The 22,505-nt window shown below is 37.9% G+C and overlaps 1 protein-coding gene across 2 annotated transcripts in view; it reads right to left on the bottom strand.

Annotated features, from left to right (window-relative positions):
• Positions 1–5,916: 5,916 nt before the first annotated feature.
• The window catches only part of ARHGAP24 (Rho GTPase activating protein 24), a gene marked incomplete at both ends in the record, with an annotated part of 409,839 nt that continues 393,250 nt past the window's right edge, over positions 5,917–22,505 (bottom strand). For both annotated transcript variants that reach the window (XM_079714372.1, XM_079714371.1), the window contains 2 exons: positions 5,917–6,160; positions 11,060–12,134. In XM_079714372.1, coding sequence (XP_079570498.1) covers positions 5,917–6,160; positions 11,060–12,134 — 1,319 coding nt within the window. The remainder of the gene's footprint in view (positions 6,161–11,059; positions 12,135–22,505) is intronic.

Genomic DNA, 22,505 nt, shown 5'->3' on the forward strand with positions numbered 1-22,505 from the left:
TCAGTGACCTAGAAAGAGAAGAGGTGATGATCAGAGAGTAGAGGCTTGGAATGGATATTTTGGTGATGGTGTAGATGTTGGTAATGACACAGTGTGAGGTCAACCTTGGGCACAGGTGGCTGATGTTCAGGCAAAGGGAGAACAAGATTTTTCAGAAGTGAGCAGGTCAAGCAACTGTATGGCCAGGTTGGTGGATGGCACATGAGTACGGGTGGGGGAAAAACAGTTGATTAGGTGCTGAAATATTCTTTCATGTGACATGTGCTTCCAAGGAGGTTCTTAGGGAGGACAGAGGAACAAAGCTCTGAAAGTAGCAGCAAAGAGGCAAGCAAGACCTACCTTTGCTTCAGCCTAACGGTACGTTGGTTGTGGGAAGGAAAAATAGCCATCCTTGAGAGGGCTGCTGGGGAGCTGTGTCTTCAGGAGGTAGCTATTCTTCAGAGATGTAAGGGAGGTTCCTGATAGCTTTTAGTTGTAGAAGGTGTAATGGAAAGTTTGGGGAAGGGGAGGGGGTATCAGAGTTTGAAGCAAATGGGGGAAAGTGCTGAGCAATGTGGTGATGAGCTCACAGGGGGAGGCAAGTGACATGGAGTGTGAACTACTTTGGTGAAAAATAATGGAGGGTGAGGTGTGATGGCCCAACCCTGGGATGACTTTTGTGTGGGGTACATAATCAATTCTAATGAATCATAAGGAGGTGGGGAAAGTGTGTGTTGGGAGGAGAGGGCTGGGATGGACATGGTGTTTTCACCAGTTCTTTCACCAGTTCCCTCAGAGCTAAGAGACAACTTTGCTCAAAGCAGATAGTCCAATCTGACTCATCATTCAAACAATTCAGTAATATCCTGTTACCCATACTGTCTACTTAAGAAAGGGATCCCTACCTGTGTGGGCTGGTCTCACCTGGGCTTGGCCCTGGAGGGGCCATAATGGTAGCAGCTACACGTAGTCCAGAAATAAAATGTTGTTCAGCCCTGGACCTGAGCCACAAGCTGTGAGTTAAAAAACACACTTTTCATCAGCTAAACTTTCTATTTGAAGCTCTACAGTAGGTTCAGTAAATTTCAGCTGCCTGGGGAACTGTTAGTGTTCCAAGTCACTTTGCAAAAGAGGCCCTTCAGCTGGGCAGTGCTAACGTTCAGCTCATTCCTCACTGGTGCTGTTAAGAAGACTATAAAGAGAATAATGAAATAGACCTTTGGGAGCCACAAATCCAGCACTCTTTCCCTGTAGTTTATGAATTCAAATAAGGTATAATTGTCCAGCTCTGGCTGTTTTCTTGGAATAAAGAGTGGAAGGCACCCGGGTCCTAAGTGTGTTTTCAGGTCTTGCGGGGTGTGGGTAGGCTGTTACACACAAGGCCACCTCGACGGCACAGGCTGGGTAGGTCTTTTTATATCATTGAAAAGACTCCCTAGACTCTGCACCACAGGCACCTTTGCATGTGCTGTTCCACGCATGCTCCAGGGAGGTCTCTGTCCCAAACCGCCTCCCTGTCTGCTAACTTATGACTCATCCTTCAGGGCTTACATCATAGTCATGGCTCGTGCCCAGCCTCACCTCTGTGAACCCTTATGTCCACAGTACATCATCTCATGTAGTAATTATTTTGAACTAGGTATCCCAGGGCACCTAGCACAGTGCTGGCCTGGCTTGTGGAGGCCTTCAATAAATACTCGCTAATGGTGATGCTGATGTAAGTGTAGGTATGTTCACTGGCCCATATCCTTAGGCACTTTCATTGTATTTTACCCAATACCTTTAATGCCCAATGACTTCCTCAGTGTCCGCATAGACAGAGTTGATACAAGACAGTTACAGGTGGTTCTTTAGACATTATTCCCAGATCACAGATGTAATTGTATTAACTCAAAATAGAAAGGATGCTTTGGGTTGCCTCTTCCTTGTCATCAGTTTCTGGCAGAATATCTGAGAAAAGATGAAATTAGAGTACTTGGGAAGGGGACACAATTATATCCTCTGCTGCTGTGCATGCTAGTGTTTCATTGCCGGCCTGTTTCCTGAGGCCAGAATCTTGTTATGTTCTCTAGAAGCTGTGGCACGCTTTCAAAAGAAGTAATCTGAGGGCTGACCACTACTATTTATTGAGCACTTACTATACTCCAGGTACTGTGCTAATCATTTAACTTAATCATTTCTTGAAAAAGTTTAGTGAGGAAGAGGTACTATTATTATCCCTATTTGATAGAAAGGCAAATTTAGGCTTACAAACATTATGTAACTTTTCTTAAGTTTGTGCATCTAATAAATGGCAGAGTTGGGATTTTGATCCAGGTCTCTGAATCCAAAAGTTCATGCATATTCTTTTCTAGGATGTTACTCTAAGCAGAACACAGATCTGCAATGTAAGGAACACTGGGGTTTGTGGTTGGCTTCCCAGTCTTTAATCCTCTCCTGAATTTCCAAGGGGAGATAATTATATATCAGTGATTTAAACTATCTTACCTGGGAATAACCTACTTTTTTTTAAAAGGAGCCCTCCTCAGCTTGTGAATAAATAGGAACAACATTATTTAAATTCCACTTGGAGTTTTTCATCAGTTCATAATAAAGTTACATGTAAAATCTACATTTCAGTTGGCTTCATGTCCTAGGCACTTCTATTTAAAATGTTCTCTAAAGGATACCCAGCCATATAGTTTGATGAGTAAAACCAATACTATAGACTCAACACTTGGAAGCAAATCTTTTCTCCTGAGCTCATAATTAAAGAATCATTGTAATTGCCTAAAGAGTTTTAAAGAAGTGTATACAGGATGTGGCAAATGAACCCTTGATACTACCTACTTATTTCCAACTTATTCTTATGTCAATTTGCAGTTGATTATTTTCTAGGCTTTCAGGAGAATTAATATAAGAACAAGTAGAAACCCAGATGGACAAGCTGTTCATAGTATCCACTGATTGGAGATTATCATCACTGAGATTTATAGTTAAAATTAATCACAATATCCCTCATAAATCAAAGGCCAAATTTATTGCTAACTCTCCATGTTGGCACTCTGTGGCATAATAATGCTGGAGGTGGAGAGATTTAAGATCAATGAGATATTATTCTCATGCCTTAAGAAGCTCCATTTATCAATACAGCTATCAATGGAGCTAAGTGACAGGCACTGAGATAAGCACAGTACATATCACCTTTAAGTATTACAACATCCTTGCTTTGTAGGAGTTATCTCCACTTTACAGATGAAAAAAACTGAGGTTCAGAGAGGTTAAGTGACATATTGCCTTGCATCTTGCCTAAGGCGTGTTGAGATGCATATCTTAGTCTGTCTGGCTCTCAGTTTCCTGCAATTATCGTTCATTCCCCCTTGGTGCTTCTTAACTTGGTGAAGAAAATAATCAGACATGGGAAAGGCTAAAAGAGATATATCCAAATTGTGAGCACAAAAGGTAACTCACTCTGCATTGAGATCCTAGGAAGCGTCATAGAGGAGCTAACATTTGATTTGGCAAAAAATAAAAAATGGTAGGACTGTGCTAGATAGAAGGAAGGCAGTCAAGATGGGCACAACAATAGGAGGTAGAAAGTTCCAGAGGCATGAAATAGCATGGAAGGTGTGGGGGGAAGTGGCAGGAGGTGAGAATGAAACTCAGGTTAGAGTCGTATACACTGCGTGATGGGCATTTGAATGTTATTAGCAAGGCTACGATACGATCAGAAGAGTGACTTAGAAAGGGCAGTCTGCAAATTCAAGTAGAGGAGAGATATTGGAACACAAGTGGCTGGGTGCGATGTTTTCTTTGAGAGATGGGGAGAAACTGATCAAAGAGAGCAGATGAAAAAGATGAGGATGAGTGGACTAAACAGTACTTGGTGAGTGAATTTAAAAGTGAAGAAGAGGGCAGAGTAGAGAAAAATCAGAGTTAACATTTATGGAGTCCATCCTGTATACTAGGTGCCGTTCTCGGCCTAATTCAAGCTACCTCATTGAAACCACATAACAAGTCTGTGAGAGCAGTACTTTTATTATTCCCATTCTACAGATGTAAGAAAGGATGCATCAAAAATTCAGCAACAGCTGGCAAATTGGAGAAAATGTGAACACGGGCAGTTTGACTGCATAGCCTTTGATTTTTACTATTGTATCTTACAGCTCTCTGGATGAGTCTGAGGTTTTTGTCAACTAAGACAGGGACTGGGAAAAGATGAAAAGGTAGAGAGAGCTATTGAGATCATTTTTACACATTTTGAGCTTGAATTTCCTTTCGGATATCCAGGTGGGAGTATCTTGTTAAAGAATTGGAAAGAGAGAGAAAAGGGAACTAAAGATAAAGAAGGTATTGCTACATAGACAGTGGTTGATACCAAAGGACCACGTAAGCTTGCTCTGTGTAAGGATATAAACAAAAGCAGCACAGTTACAAGAATGAACTCTGTAAGTCTACTGTCCCCTTGAAAATAAATACAAACATAGAACCTTCAAAAAAGATGAATCCCATAAACTCAAGTAGTATTTATTTCCAATTTTACCTTTGGTGACTTTTTGTTCTAGAGTGAGAAAGATTTATTTCGATCATTGCCTCATCAAACTGTGAATTGTTCTCAGTCTCTGGCAGATTATCTGAGAAAAGATGAAATTAGAAGCCTTGGGCTTCTCCGGAAAGTTATCATTACTGATGTTCACAAATTTATCAAAACTGGACCTTTAAAGATTCACATTTTAAATTTATTATGAATAAATGTTTTTGACAGAGGAGAATACTGTACAAATTAGAAGCAAAATAGTTAGTTTCTTCCAATCTTGTCTCCTCCTCCTTCTGGTCCCCTTCCCCTGCATCAGCTCCCACTTGCTGCAAACTGCCTTTACCCTCTGTTGTGCAGAAAGAATCCTAGACGACAACAGAGCAGCAGGCCTGAGTGAAAGCAGAATATATGGCACACACTCTAGCAGTTTAACTGAGAGAGACACGGTAATACTATTTCACTGTTTGCGTTGTGGGTAGGGAGGTGGGGGGGGAGGGGTTGGAATAGAGGACATGTGCTCAATGTAGGCACTGGTTAGCCAGCATTGTTCTTCAACTTCCCAATGGCAGGAAGAATCTCCCTCATAACCATCCAGTAGAAGGACAGAGTAATTCAAGGCATGACTGCTTAAATGCTCTTTAAAAAAAAAAAAAACATACTTCCCGTCTAAGGTGCATCCTGCATAGGAGACATACATCTGTGGAATGGGCAAGGCAGACCAGGGGGCTTGAGAAGGGGACTTTTTTACTGGTCCAAAATCTCCTGTGTCAAAACATCTCACCAAGAAAACTGAGCAGTGTCAAGGGCAGAATTTACAGAGCAATTCAAAGGTTCCTGGTGATTCTACCGTATTTTATAAAATTATTTACATTTCTCTTTTTGGTCATGGCAAAGTCCATTGGCACAAACAGCACAGCCACAACGTATTCTTTTTGATTTTAATAACTCATCTTATTTATATATATTTATATATCTGCTTATTTTCATTTCCTCAGCAAAAGGGGAAATAAAAATATTGATCTATAAAATAAGCTGATGATAACACAATGCCAAAAATAGCTTAAGTGCAAGGGGTGAAGCTTGAAAGCAAGCTAAACTGCAATGACATACTGATTTAACATTTTAAATACAAGACTTGCAATAAAATAATTATTGAGATATGTTTTTCATTTTTAGTTTACTTTTTAAAAACTACTCTATATACACATATCCAGTTGTAACACTTGACAGTAGCATTATGGGGCATGATACAACTTTGGTACACATTGCAGATATGGGTGGGCAATGTCTGTAAATGATATGTTTTCCCCAGTTAGAGCTCTGTACAGCCAGGTGACCAGCCACCTGATCCTATATAATATTCCCACAAGAACCCCCAGAGTCTTCCCCAGAGCCACTGGAGACAGTGGGAGAAATCAGCCTCACTGGATCCATATTGTGTTTCCTCTCTCGGTTCTCCTGGGTTCCACTGTCAGCTCCCCAAATGTGGAAAAAAACTGCTCCATTTCTTTCTGAAGCATGTCATTTCTCTTCTCTGCATCTTCTTTTGCTCGCTCGGCATTTCGCATTTTGATTTCTATCATTGTGAACTTTTTCCTTTCTTGATCCAGTTCATCGTGGAGGCTCATCATTTCTGTTTCCAAGGTCAAGTTTCGCTGTTCTAAGCTACAAAGGGTGGAGGAAGGAATAAAAGATAAAGCAATTTTATTAATTTGAAATGCAAAAGGGCTAAAAAATATTTCCTAAACTGTCTCTGCAATGTTTAGGAAATTGGATTGAGCCTTTCAAATCAATGAAGCAAGGTCCACAGATTAAAAGGTGTATATATATTCTTTTTTTAATTAATTCCTAAGATGATTTACTATCATTTTGTTGAGACCCCAAAACCTCTCTTGGATGCACTTCATTGTCATTTGATAGCAAATTAATGAATTTTGGCAAAAAGAAGTCAGAGACCAATGTCATGGAGCACAGAATGGCAGAAGTAGGAGGCAACCTAAACCACAAACCTTCCTTAATCATTATGTAAATCTGGGTTTACTAAAAGAAAGGGGCGGGGGGAGTCTGATAAAGTTGGAGGAAAAACAGAACAATTATTTTTGCTTTCTATCAAAGGAAAAAGAATGATAGTGAAAATGTCATTGTTAGACAGATTAAGTCGACTGCTAAGAATGGACTTCTCTGGGACATATAGAGTCCCATCATATAAAAGTGTTATTAAGAGCAGTCACCTTATAGTAACAAGAGAGGATACCTCATGTAATGAAATGTAATCTAGAGATTACATGTGTTGAATAAGTAATTCATCTGACATTCTGTGACAATGGAGTCCACCTAAGTAGCCTACTATCTAAAATTCTCACTGCCTTCCAAGTTAATATATCTTAAGATCTCTAGAGTTATATTTTTATAGGTTGATAGCTATATTCTTTTGGATTACTGTATAATTTTAGATAATTTCCTATAAACAGAGCTTTCCAATAATCACTAAGTTCCAAAACATAATTTATTATTGCTGTTGTTCAAGGAGGAATAGTAAGCACTTGATTATTAGATGATGTGTCTTGGTAATGGCTGACATTTTAATTTCTCCTATTCTGAGCTAAAGTCCCAGGAGTATGTTTGAATTTGACATACTACTGAAATATGAAAGGCTAATGCACAGGTAGCTCTCAGAAATCTGATTATTTTAATAATTTTCACATTAAAATCTCAATTATTTTTCTGTTTTGAAATAATGAGTCCCATATGTTGATATTTCATCCAGATAATCATAAGAACACTTAAAGATGAATCTGCTCTCCCTTTGTAAGAAACTAGAATTTTTTTAAAAAGTCACATTCTATAATCAGTTTAGAAGGCCATTTTGACCACATGATCACATTTTTTACATAAAAACCTGGTAGTGTGCTGGTTGTCACCCAGAATTATTTTACAATATATTCTCTTTTCTTTCTAAAGCTGTTTATCTTAGAACTAAAAAAGTTGGAAGAAACTCAAGCTTAAATACCAAGGAAGACACCCTTTAAAAAATATACTAATGCATTTGTACATAACAGGCACTCATATGAAACTACCAGGAACCTAATAGACTGGGTTGAAAACAGAAGAAACCCCTCCCACTGTAAGCACAGATCAATGCTGGAAAAATATATAAGAAAAATATTTTTAAAATACATAGCAAGGTTAAAAGAAATAAAAGAGCATCTTCAGGTTATTAGAACCAAGGAAGAAACTCAAATTTAGAACAGTAAATGGAATCACATGAGGGGTTGTTCCTGGATAGAAGCCCTGGAAGCTGTGAGTAGGTTTCTATTTTTCTCATGGGGAGGAGGAGATCTCCAGTATAAGAGAGGCAGAAGGCTGAAAGTGATTCAACTGAGAGCTTGGAACATCAATTGTCTTTATGACAAAGAGACTACAAAAACTCTACTCATGGGCTGAGTGAAGTTACAGAATTAATCAGAAGAGAAAATAAATAAATGAGAAAACAGCTCTGAGGAAAAATTACCCAGAATGCCTCACATAATGAAAAAAGATGAAAATGTAATATAAGAAAGAGAAGCTAACAGAGATGGAGAATGGATTAAGAAGGTCCAACATCCTTTAATAAGGGTTGGAGAGGCAGAAAATTGAGAAAATGGGGAGATGAAATAAACAAAAATGGTGATGGATAAAAATACTCCAGAACTGAAAAAATATGTCTTCAAATAATGAAACATAAAGTTTGAAAGTTAATGGAAGTATATAGCAGGGCATTATTAATCAAAATAAAAATTATATAGCAATATTAAAATGAGAAAAATATTTTGGGGCAAAATGCATTATTACCATTACTTTATGATAAAAGGATCAATTCATCAGGGAGATATAAACAATTCTGAACTTTTATTCATCTAGCTGTATAGCCTCAAGTTATTCAATATAAAATATAACAAAATTATAGATAGATAAATCCACAGAAATTAGGAAATTTTAAGATAACTTTCTTAGAAATTATAACTCTATCTGATGAAAATCAGGAGAAATGTAAAAGATTTGAACAGCTTGATTAACAGATTTGATCTATTGGTCATATATACAATCCCAAACCAATAATAAGTTAATAAATACTTCTTACAAGACCAAATAATTGATATCATACAAATGATTTTTTCTGACCACAATATGATAAAGGGAGAAGGCGAGGGGGTGGAATAACATCAAACTCACATGTTTAAAAACTAAAAATCATACATATCAATGATAGATAAAGTATGGTATCTATTTCTCTATCATCTGTCTATCTATCTAGGGATGTATGTATGTATGTGTGTATGTATGTACGTATCTATCATCTATCTATCTCTATCATCTATCTATCTATCTATCATCTATCTATCTATATCTATCTATCTATCTATCTATCTATCTATCTATCTATCTATCATCTATCATCTATCCTTAATACTTGTAGGGTAGAGTTAAAAAGAATCGAAAGACAAATGTATAATTCTAGACAGGAATGATCAAGAATTAACTAGAACAGTTACTTCTTATATTTCTGTGGCTTGGTCATGTGGCAGCTCCTCTGCCCTACTTTATCATGGACCTCTCCCTTTGTTTGTCACATGGGTAAAAATGCTACAGTGAAAGAGGCCAATGAATGACATTCTGTTGGAAGCTTCTATTATTTTATCAATGTCTCTAAAATGCACCATAGACTCAGAACATAAATGTAGCACCAATGTTCTCATAAATGAACGTGTACATCTGCAACCAATCAGAATAATGTATTCCTATCCTAAGGCAACTCTCAAGTGTTACCTCTTGCTTCCCAGTGCTAAGTGCTAATTTATCATCATGCCTTGGCAGCAATTCAGAGATTTGGTAGCCCGTGGTTCCAAACACTACATTCAGAATGAAGAGTAGCCTTATAAGATGATGACTCCATTTTTCTTCTTATTTAAACCTCCTGTCACTTAGCATTATATAGGAAAATTCAAACCAAGTTTCTGTTTCCAAGAAAGTAATTTTTTCATTCTAATATATAAGAAGTATTTTTTTAATATTTACTTTACCATAGCTCTTAAAAATACATATCTTTTGGCTTGATAATTGATAAATGGATGGGAAACACTAAAATACATTAAGGTCAACTTTATATATAAAAAAGAAACCACGTGGGGTTTGGAGCCATAGAAGCAGTTGAAGCAGGGCAAAGACTGAGGTTCACAAACTATGAGGACCCTAAACAGGAAAGGGTCTACCAAGGCACAGCCTGGGACTGGGACTGAGGCCACTAGAGGGGCTACATCAGGCTAAACTGAGCCTCAGGCCTTCTCTTGAGAGTGCAGTGTCCTTCCCTTATACTACACTGAAAGGAGAACATAAAAACAACCAGTTTTGTAATTCTGTGACCCTGGTAAAATCATGGGATGTGGTGATGTTCAGGTTTCCAGCACAAGGTTGTATTTGTGAATTCTGGGCTCCATTCTCTGTATTCCTGCCTTTCAAGATGATGGAGCATCTGGCAGTCAGGGGTACTGTCAACACAGGATACTCAGCCAATACCCCATGTCTTGCCCAGGTTGCTTTCCTGAATTTGCTAAGCCATCGCTACCTTGGTTAACTTATGAGAAGATGTCAACTGCTATCAATTAGGTTTCAGCACAACTGCTTCCTTATAATTCATATTTTTTGCTCCCCACTTAGGCTACAATTTCCATTGTCCATATGAATACACTTCATGCCATCACTTTTCTCAGAAACCTCCCTGGATTCCAATCCCAGAGTAAAAGCCAAAGACTTAAGATGATCCTGAAGGCTCTAAGGTACCTCTCTGAGCTCCTCACTGATTCCAGCTCACGGCATGTCCACTCCTCCCGGGCATCTTCATTGCTGCCTCTTTAACCTCCTATAAGGCCCCACACTTAGAATTACCCTTCACCAACACTTCTTACTCCTCTTCCCTGTTTTAGTCTTCTACTTAGCATGAGACCTATTTTACTTATTTATCTTGCTCCTCCAGTGGAATGGAAGCATGCTCCAAGAGGGCTGAGTTTTTGTCTGTTTTATCCACTGCTGAATCCTCGGGGTCTGGGTCTGAGCTTGGGAGAGAACAGACACTCTCCCAGCAATGGAAAAAATGAACAATAAAGATCTGTTTACTTCTCCAACTTCTCTTTATCCTCATTTCATCCTCTTTCTGTGAGAACAGACTCCTTGTTCTGCATTCATCCCCTTTCACTCCTCTCCCCAGCCCTTGAACACAAATCCACACATTTATTAACAAGAGATAGTATTACTGAGCAACTGCTCTGTGCCAGGGACAATGTGCAATGATTTCTTACATGCTTTTGCAGTAGATACTGCTAGAATTTAAAATGTTCACATTAGGGAGCTGAGATTCACAGAGATGAAGTGAGCTTTCCCAAAGTCCCACAGCTTACAAATGGTGAAACTAGGACTTGAACCCAGGTCTCTGACTTTGGAGTCAACATATTTACCCTCTGGGTGAGCCTGTCTCATATTAGGAGGCTATTGCACCCTCTCTGGTCGATTGGGGATCCAGATTTTCCTCACCTCTTTATCCTGGACTCATACTCTATCTTCTGTTTGGTCATTTCCTGCTTCAGGCTGGACACTAAACTATGCAGAGCGCTGTGGTTGCTGGTCTGGCCAACAAAGGTCTCACTGTTGTCGCTGCTGCTGGTGGCACGACTACTTCGACCGCCCACACTCCTCCGGTCACTTTTGTTTTCATAGTCCCCGGGGTGGGAAAGGTCGTCCTGCGGGGGCCCATCCAAAACGGGGTCCTCAAAGTTCCCACCGTAAAAGTCTTGTTCCGGGCAGGTGGTGGTGGAGGAGCGGCAGGAGTTGGAGTTCTCAGGGAGGGAGATTTCACAGGAGGAAGTGGACCAGGTGGCACTGTCGACGCTCTGCTTGTCGTCAAGGCTCATCACGGAGAACTGTTGGTGGACGTTGTCATAGGTGGAGAGTCTGTTGTGCTGGCCTGACTCTCCAGCTTGCTCTTTCTGCTTGTTATCCCTCAGGGTCACGTAGCCATTGGGCAGCCAGCTCATGCTGCGACCATTCACGGGGTTCCCAAGGGTATCTGAGTTCAAAATGCCCATCCGCACCGTTCCATTCTGTACACAGTGGGTGCCCATTTTGGTACCAGACCCCTTCAGGGAAGAGGTCCTTCTGGCCTGTAAGCTCCCATTGGGAGTGGTTTGGGCTTTCTCAAGTCCTTCTGCATTACTGCTGCTGAAGGACCCATTGGTGACTATCCCACTGCCCTTATTGAAGGCGGGATTCTTTTTGACCATGAGAGGGGGGCTCCTAGAGACATCCAGCTTGTGAACGCTGTTCCTTGGGCTGTTGGTTTTGCTGCCTGATAGAGCTGTGGGGGATCCGTTATCCATGCTGCTTCTCTGGGGAGACTCAGACTTGTCCCAAGAGCACCGCCTTCCAGGACTGTCCTTGGTATTATTGTTCTCCTTGTTCTGTAGCTGACCCATGGTGGCTTTCTTCTGAAGGTCATTGTTGTTGTTGCTCACTCCATCCTGGGGCTTGCTTTGCAACTCTGCATCTTTGGGGAAGAGGCGATCGTGTTTGCTAATCATCATTGACATCAACTGTTGCACCACCACAGTGCCTGGAATTGCATAGAAAACAAAATAGTATGAGTGAAACAGTTTTATTTCTTATTTTGAATGTGACTCTTAAATAGAGAGTTCAGGTGAACATTCAGCATTATTACTAGCAGTGCCAAACTATATTCTTAATGATGATAATAGCAATATTATCTATAGCAATATTAACTGCTAAAATTTCTTGAGCATTTAACATGAATTATACCAAGCACTTTACTTTTGTTAGTGTAGTTGGATTAAAAACAAATCTATGAATAGATACTGTTCTATCTAACTATCACTGTCTTATGAAAGTTAAGTAACTTAATAAGCATCCCAAAGCTATTAAGGAGAAAATGCAGGCTTGAACCCAGAATTAATTAGTTCCAAAGACCAGCCTCTTCATTGTCACACATTTCTTGCAAGTTTGACATTTAATTATGAAAAATCTTTCTTTGAGGAAGTCACTGTTATCTCTCATCAGACAATTGCCTCAAACGACCAAGACATTTGTAGTGGAATCTCAAAGTGGAACTCTATAAAATCTCTAGTGGATATATGGTCTGTCTTTATAATATAGCAAGACAATGAAGTTCCATACAACTTTTGCTCAGCATTCAAAACCTTCAGGGCATTTTAAGTGACATTAGCCAAAATGGTGTAATAAAGACCTACAAGAATCCTCTCCTCCATAAAAGCAAATGACAAAAATATTCTGAATCATCATTTTCAGAACTTTGGAAATTAAATAAAGGCTTGTTGTAATCTGGAGAGTGTTTATTTTAAAAAGTCATTGAATCTTGGTAAAGAACAGCAAGCACTGTGGTATTTTAACTCATCCTATTCCTATCCTCCTCTCTGCAGTGGCCTTGAAAACCAACTGCCCACAATCACAGTGGGAACCAGCAGTCTGACAGCCACTGGAATGGGAAAAGCAGGGTTGGAAATCTTTCAAAGTCCCATTCCCAAAGAATTGTCATTATTTTACTTGTTTGGTGGTTCCCTGGAAGACATCAGTCAAGAAGCTTGTCTTCATTTTATCTAAATAAGAATTTGACCGGAGTGAGCAACACTTTTCTCAAGGCCATTTGTCAAAAACAATTAGGGGCTCTTTCATTTAAAATCATGTTTGCCTGAAGCAAGTGGACAACAGTTGAAGACAAACAATAGGCTAAACAAAAAGCTTAGAAGGAAAATCTGAGGAAAGAGATTTCCATAGGAGGTGTTGAAAAGCTCTGCTTTATTCCTGAGAATTTAGAAGATTACATGCATGCTTAGGGTTCTGTGCATGCCTAGGGCTATATGAATGCTCAGGAGAGAACTGAGAAGTCCCCAAGCTCTCATCTCTGACTGATCTTGAGGCTCTGCACAAAAAGGATCTGAATGCTAAAGCAAAGTTGTAACCTGCCTGGCTGAGTGTTGAAAGTTTGCTCCAACATGCACACAGAGTGTCTTGGTAAAGACTTGGAGACTTATTAGCTATAGTCTTTTAATCTTTGTTCAATCTTTAGCTGACAACTAAGTGAGGCAAGCAGAGACTTCAGTGGCCAAGGATGACAAATAATATAAACTTTAGAGAATTAGTTCAGAAAACTCACTAAAAAACCAAACAACAAACAGCAACAACAACAAAGGGAGGGTAAGAATCTGATATCCAGAGTTCCCATATTATTATATTATTTAAAAAATGTACAGTTTTCAAAAAAATAATGCTACATGCAAAAAAAAAAAAAAAAACAAAGCATGGGCCATATACAAGAAAAAAAAAAAAAAAAAAAAAAAAAAAAACAGACTCTGAGGAAACCCAGACACTGTACTCACTGGTCAAAGACTTTAAATTTGCTATTTTAAATGTTTTCTAATAAATGAAGGAACCAAAAGAAAGTGAGAATAATGTTTCACCAAATATCAATTAAGAGCTTGAAAGTATAGAAAAGAATCAAACAGATATTCTGGAGTTGAACGGTACAATAACTGAAATGAAAAGAATCAGTAGAGGGGATCAACAGCAGACTTGAGCAGGCAGAAGAAAGAATCAGCATACCTGAAGACAACTGTGGTTACCCAGTCTGAGGAACAGAAGGAAGAGAAATAAAGACAAATGAGCAGAGCCTCAGAGACCTGTGGGACACCATCAAGCATACAGCATAGGCGTAATGGTATCCCAGGAGGAGAGTAGAAAGTGCAGAAAGAATATTTGAAGAAATTGTTGCTGGAATTTGATGAAAAATATGAGTCTACACATTCAAGAAGCTCATCAAATTCCAAGCAAGCTAAATGCAAAAGGATCCAGACCTAGACCCATCATAGTCAAACTGTCTTAAACCAAAGACAAAGAGAGAAGCTTGAGAACAGTAAGAGATAACCAACTCATGTATAATGGATTCTCAATAAGATTATCAGCTGATTTTTAATCATTCTCATTGCCAGAATTATATTATCCAGCAAACCTATGTTTCAAACATGAGGGACAAATAAGACATTCCTAGCTAAACAAAAACTGAGAGAATTTGCCACTAGCAAATCTGCTCTACAAGAAATATCAATGCTTCAGGGCATTTTAAACAAAGAGAAGACCTTCAAGAAAGAAAATAATTCTCTTACACAAATGAAAATGCTAAGGTTCTCATTTGATCCTCATATTTCTATTATTCACTATAAAGTATGATTAGAAATACCTTACAAGTTTCAGATAGTAAAAATAACTCAGACAACAGTGGATAGAAAGGCTAATCTATCATAAAAAGCAGTAATATTCTTTTTAAAAATTGGTGGATTTATCAGGTTTTATGGCATATTAGCTGAAATCTCAAAATATATTTTCACACATTCCTCACTGACTTACATGCTGGGCTGCTCCCACCCCTTAAAATAGGCCACAACCACTAACTAGGCTTCTAAATTAGTTTCACAACTTTAGGTGTCCCAACCCCTAAGAAATCTTTGTAAAAATTTTATTCATATACCCACAATAAAGCAGTGCAGGCTAATGAAAGCATTAATCATCTTTGCTTTGGCTTGAACTATATTAATGTGGTGTGTTAACTGTGTTTCTTTTATCATGTTGATAAAAGCTCCTAAGAGTAGTCTCTGATAAATAAATACAGGGAAACAAATTTTAGTTAGTAAAGGTAATATTATTTAAAATACTTAAATAAATTCAGTGAAGAAAATGATAAGTGCTTTTGACAATGAAGATATCTACTGAAATAGCTGCTAGTAGCTGTCAGAGAGTAGAAGCCTGACTTGGAATGAGGCCACTCATTAGCTTAAATCAACACCTGGGCAAGATTTGGCTCTGAATATAATTCAAAGTCAAATTCTGAATAGGAAAATATGTGTTATATTCATCTAAATCCTGCACACTTCTGTAATGATTCAAAACTTCTAACATATTTAGATTAGGAATCTGCAGTGTGTTAGGTCTCATGCTGGCCAGTGCTGCTCAAACAATGTTCATACAAAATTATCTGGAGATTCTGTTAAAATGTAAATACTGAGTGGGGCATGAGATTTTACATTTCTAACCAGCCCCCAGATGACACCAACAATAACAGAATAGTAGCACTGGCAGAGCATAGAGGACCCACCACAGACAGACGTTCTAAATCAGAATTTCAGCAATATTGCCAGATGATTCCTGTGTGTGTTAGAGTTTGTGAAACTGTGTTAGGTGGAAATGTTTCACTTACATCTTCTAAATTTTCTCAGAAAGCTGTGAGATAGGACTTAACATTTTTCAGATGAGAAAATTGAGATTCAGAGAGGTTACTGTTCTGCCCAGGGTCACACAGATGATAAGTGACCAGGGTGAAATATGATACTTCATCTTCTCACTCCAAATCATGTACTTGTCCAACTATATTTCAGCTGTTGGATTTATGTATTTATTTATTTATTTATTTATTTATTTATTTATTTATGATTGGAGTAAAATAGCTTTAAAATTTTGTTAGTTTCTGCTGTACAATGAAGAGAATCAGCTATATGTATACCCTCCCTTTTGGACCTCCCCCCCACTCCCACCATTCCACCCATCTAGGTCATCACAGAGCACCAAGCTGAGGTCTCTGTGCTATACAGCAGGTTCCCACTAGCTATCTATTTTATGTAGTGTATTTATCTCAAACCTAATCTCCCAATTAGTCCCACCCTCCCCTTCCCCCCTGTGTCCATATGTCCATTCTCTATGTCTGTGTCTCTATTCTTGCCCTACAAATAGGTTCATCTGTACCATTTTTCTAGATTCCACATATATGCGTTAATATATGATATTCATTTTTCTCTTTCTGGCTTACTTCACTCTGTATGACAGACTCTAGGTCCATCCACATCTCTCCAAATGACCCAATTTCGTTCCTTTTTATGGCTGAGTAATATTCCATTGTTTATATGTACCACATTTTCTTTTTCCATTCATCTACTGTTGGACATTTAGGTTGTTTCCATGTCCTGGCTACTGTAAATAGTGCTGCAGTGAACACTGAGGTACATGTGTCCTTTTGAATTATGGTTTTCTCACAGTATATGCCCAGTAGTGGGATTGCTGGGTCACATGCTAGCTCTCTTTTTAGTTTTTTAAGGAACCTCCATACTGTTCTCCATAGTTGCTCTATCAATTTACATTCCCACCAACAGTGCAAAAGGGTTCCCTTTTCTCCACACCTTCTCCAGCATTTATTGTTTTTAAATTTTTGGATGATGGTCATTCTGACCAGTGTGAGGTGATATCTCATGGTAGTTTTTATTTGCTGCACTAATAATTAATTGCATCATTAATAGTTAGTGATGTCGAGCATCTTTTCATGTGCCTCTTGGCCATCTGTATGTCTTCTTTGGTGAAATGTCTATTTAGGTCTTCTATCCCTTTTTTAATTGGGTTTTTTGTTTTTCTGATATTGGGCTCCATGAACTGTTTATATATTTTGGAGATTAATCCTTTGTCCATTGCTTCATTTGCAAATATTTTCTCCCATTCTGAGGGTTATCTTTTCATCTTGTTTATGGTTTTCTTTGCTGTGCTAAAACTTTTAAGTTTAATTAGGTCCTATTTGTTTATTTTTGTTTTTATTTTCATTACTCTAGGAGTTGGGTAAAAAAAGATGTTGCTGTGGTTTATTTCAAAGAGTGCTTTTCTTATGTTTTCCTCTAAGTTTTATAGTGTCTATCTTAAATTTAGGTCTGTAATCCATTTGGAGTTTATTTTTATGTATGATGTAGGATATCACAAAAACAGAAAATTATAGACCAATATAACTGATGAAAATAGATGGAAAAATCCTCAACAAAGAAACAGCAAACAGAATCCAACAACAAATTAAAAGGATCATACACCATGATCAAGTGGAATTTACACCAGGAGTGCAAGGATTCTTCAATATATGCAAAGCAATCAATGTGACACACCATATTAACAAATTAGGGAATAAAAACCATATGATCATCTCAATAGATGCAGAAAAAGATTTTGACAAAATTCAACACCCAAAAGCACAGGGAGGTCAACTTGATGCTTTGTGACCACCAAGAGGGGTGGGATAGGGAGGGTGAGAGGAAGACACAAGAGGGAGGGTATATGGGGATATATGTATACATATAGCTGATTCACTTTGTTATACAGCAGAAACTAACACAACATTGTAAAGCAATTATACTCCAATAAAGATGTTTAAAAAACAGACTCCACAGAAAATGAGCATAGAGGGAACCTACCTTTACATAATAAAAGCCGTATATGACAAACCCAGAGCAAATATTCAATGGTGAAAAACTGAAAGCATTTCCACTAAGATCATGAACAAGAAAAGGATGTCCACTCTCACCCCTCTTATTCATCATAGTTTTGGAAGTCCTAGCCATGGCAATCAGAGAAGAAAAAGAAATAAAAGGGAATTCAGCACCACCAAACCAGCTTTACAACAAATGCTAAAGGAACTTCTCTAGGCAGGAAACACAAGAGAAGGAAAAGAACTATAATAACAAACACAAAACAAATAAGAAAATGGTAATAGGAACATACATATTGATAATTACCTTAAATGTAAATGGATTAAATGCCCCAACCAAAAGACATAGACTGGCTAAATGGATACAAACCAAGACCTGTATATATGCTGTCTACAAGAGACCATTTCAGACTTAGGGACACATACAGACTGAAAGTGAGGGGATGGAAAGAGATATTCCATGCAAATGGAAATCAAAAGAAAGCTGGAGTAGCAATTCTCATATCAGACAAAATAGACTTTAAAATAAAGACTATTACAAGAGACAAAGAAGGACACTACATAATGATCAAGGGATCAATGCAAGAAGAAGATATAACAATTGTAAATATTTATGCACCCAACAGAGGAGCACCTCAATACATAAGACAAATACTAACAGCCATAAAAGAGGAAATTGACAGTAACACAGTCATAGAAGGGGACATTAACACCCCACTTTCACCAATGGACAGATCATCCAAAATGAAAACAAATAAGGAAACACAAGCTTTAAATGACACATTAAACAAGATGGACTTAATTGATATTTATAGGACATTCCATCCAAAAACAACAGAATAAACTTTCTTCTCAAGTGCTCATGGAACATTCTCCAGGATAGATCATATCTTGGGTCACAAATCAAGCCTTGGTAAATTTAAGAAAATTGAAATCATATCAAGTACCTTTTCCAACCACAATGCTATGAGAGTAGATATCAATTACAGGAAAATGTCTGTAAAAAATACAAACACATGGAGGCTAAACAATACATTACTTAATAACCAAGAGATCACTGAAGAAATCAAAGAGAAAATCAAAAAATACCTAGAAACAAATGACAATGGAGACATGATGACCCAAAACTTATGGGATGCAGCAAAAGCATTTCTAAGAGGGAAGTTTATAGCAACACAATCCTACCTTAAGAAACAGGAAACATCTCAAATAAACAACCTAACCTTGCACCTAAAGCAATTAGAGAAAGAAGAAGAAGAAGAACAACAAAAAACCCCAAAGATAGCAGAAGGAAAGAAATCATAAAGATCAGATCAAAAATAAATGAAAAAGAAATGAAGGAAATGATAGCAAAGATCAATAAAACTAAAAGCTGGTTCATTGAGAAGATAAACAAAATTGATAAACCATTAGCCAGACTCATCAAGAAAAAAAGGGAGAAGACTCAAATCAATAGAATTAGAAATGAAAAAGGAGAAGTAACAACTGACACTGCAGAAATACAAAGGATCATGAGAGATTACTACAAGCAACTCTATGCCAATAAAATGGACAACTTGGAAGAAATGGACAAATTCTCATAAATGCTCAACCTGCTGAGAGTGAACCAGGAGAAATAGAAAATCTGAACAGACCAATCAGAAGCACTGAAGTTGAAACTATTAAAAATCTTCCAACAAACAAAAGCCCAGGACCAGATGGCTTCACAGGCAAATTCTATCAAACATTTAGAGAAGAGCTAACACCTATCCTTCTCAAACTCTTTCAAAATATAGCAGAGGGAGGAACACTCCCTAACTCATTCTATGAGGCCACCATCACCCTGATACCAAAACCAACAAAGATGTCACAAAGAAAGAAAACTACAGGCCAATATCACTGATGAACATAGATGCAAAAATCCTCAACTAAATATTAGCAAACGGAATCCAACAGCACATTAAAAGGATCATACACCATTATCAAGTGGGGTTAATCCCAAGAATGCAAGGATTCTTCAATATATGCAAATTAATCAATGTGATACACCATATTAACAAATTGAAGGAGAAAAACCATATGATCACCTCAATCGATGCAGAGAAAGCTTTCGACAAAATTCAACACCCATTTATGATAAAAAGCCTCCAGAAAGTAGTCATAGAGGAAATTTTCCTCAACATAATAAAGGCCATATATGACAAACCCCACAGCCAACATGGTCCTCAATGGTGAAAAACTGAAACCATTTCCACTAAGATCAGGAACAAGACAAGGTTGCCCACTCTCACCACTCTTATTCAACATAGTTTTGGAAGTTTTAGTCACTGCAATCAGAGAAGAAAAAGAAATAGAAGGAATCCAAATAGGAAAAGAAGAAGTAAAGCTGTCACTGTTTGCAGATGACATGATACTATACATAGCGAATCCTAAAGATGCTACCAGAAAACTGCTAGAGTTAATCAATGAATTTGGTAAAGTAGCAGGATACAAAATTAATGCACAGAAATCTCTGGCATTCCTATACACTAATGATGGAAAATCTGAAAGAGAAATTAAGGAAACACTCCCATTTACCATTGCAACAAAAAGAATAAAATACCTAGGAATAAACCTACCTAAGGAGACAAAAGACCTGTATGCAGAAAACTATAAGACACTGATGAAAGAAATTAAAGATGATACAAACCGATAGAGAGATATACCATGTTCTTGAATGGGAAGAATCAACATTGTGAAAATGATTATACTACCTACAGCAATCTACAGATTCAATGCAATCCCTATCAAACTACCTCTGGCATTCTTCACAGAATTAGAACAAAAAAATTTACAATTTGTATGGAAACATAAAAGGCCCCGAATAGCCAGCAATCTTGAGAAAGAAAAATGGAGCTAGAGGAATCAGGCTACCGGACTTCAAACTATACTATGGTATAGTTTGGTATCTGTATAAAAACAGAAATATAGATCAATGGTATGGGATAGAAAGCCTAGAGATAAACTCACACACACATCGTCACCTAATTTATGACAAAGGAGCCAAGAATATACAATGGAGAGAGAGACAGCCTCTTCAATAAGTGGTGCTGGGATAACTGGCCAGCTACATGTAAAAGAATGAAATTAGAACAGCTGCTGGATTTAAGACTTTAGTAATAATAAGTAAACTCGGTGTTGTTCTAAATAAGAAACTAAATAAAACACAACTATCTACTGAATCATCAATTATGATGGAGTTGTTGAAGAAAAAAGACTGAATGAAATTAATGGTATTATATATCTATCTTTTCTCTTTTAGTAACTTCTGAATTTGTCATCCTATTTTCAAAGTATGTAGCAGTGAATCTGAAGAAAACATTTTAGCATCTTTAAAATGACTGTCAACACTGACACCATCATGTACTGTGTTTGAAGACAACTGTTTCACTATTTGCCCATATGACAGATATACTTTCAAACGTTAGCAGCCTCTGTTATATATGGCTCTGTCTAGTACTTTGGGGAAATAGAGCCTTCCCCATCACTGGAATATTAACATTTGAAATATCACTGCTTTTTTTTTTTTTACATATTAATATAAACAATGTATTTATTTTTTTAAACAATCAAAGTAGGGAGAAGAGGTGCACTGTTCACATTTTTGCAAATACTTTTAATATTTTTAAGACCGACTTATGGAAGATAACTGGATTTAATATTTTTAAGACTGGCTTGTAGAAGATAGCTGGATTCTCATATCAGTTATGTAGCAATTTAGAAACATCACTGCTTTTTATCACAGTTGTGAACTGTGTGGGGCATTTAATTAATTGAAGGGCTTCCCTGGTCGCGCAGGGGTTGAGAGTTCGCCTGCCGATGCACGGGACACAGGTTCGTGCCCCGGTCCGGGAAGATCCCACGTGCTGCGGAGCAGTTGGGCCTGTGAACCATGGCCGCTGAGCCTGCGCGTCCGGAGCCTGTGCTCCTCAACGGGAGAGGCCACAACAGTGAGAGGCCCGCGTACCAGGAAAAAAAAAAATAAATAATGGCAGCATTTTTCAGCTCAGGTACTCTAAGGCTCCGAGCAACACCAGGGAGATGCTGTACTTTCATTAATTGAAAAGAGATATCCTCAAGGTCTCCATGATGAAATATGTGAACAACTATGCCAGTGCATACCTGCCATGATTATAGAGTGAGTGTCAGATCCCTAGAGATTTAGAAATATATTTCCATTACCTTGGAAGACTTTGCTTTCATCTAGTTTCCAGAATAGTAAATGGCAATCATTTCTTGCAAAGTGACTTCCTTTCAATTTTTATAACCATTTAGGACAGACTAGCCTGGTGGTAATAATGATGTATGTGCCATTATATGCATTATCTTTTTTTCCTTTTTATTCTACCCTCTCTGTCATTCTCTTCCTTAGAATGCTAATAAGAAATATGAAGCTGAAATAAAAGAGGTCAGAGTAGTAATAATCACCTGTCCATTCTGAAGAGTCCAAGCAGATTTGGGAGTCCCACTGGACTACATGTTCCAACAATTCCCCAGGCTCATATAATTTTATACAGGTTGAATTTAAATACCATATTATGGGGCACTTTTTTTCATAAGAACTGGATAAGAATTCAATTTTCCTTTGAACGTGCCTAGGCACTTTGAAATACATATGTATGGCAGTATTCTATTGAAATGTAGATTCAG

This window comes from Hyperoodon ampullatus (assembly GCF_949752795.1).
Source record: "Hyperoodon ampullatus genome assembly, chromosome: 1".
NCBI classification, from domain to species: domain Eukaryota; kingdom Metazoa; phylum Chordata; class Mammalia; order Artiodactyla; family Ziphiidae; genus Hyperoodon; species Hyperoodon ampullatus.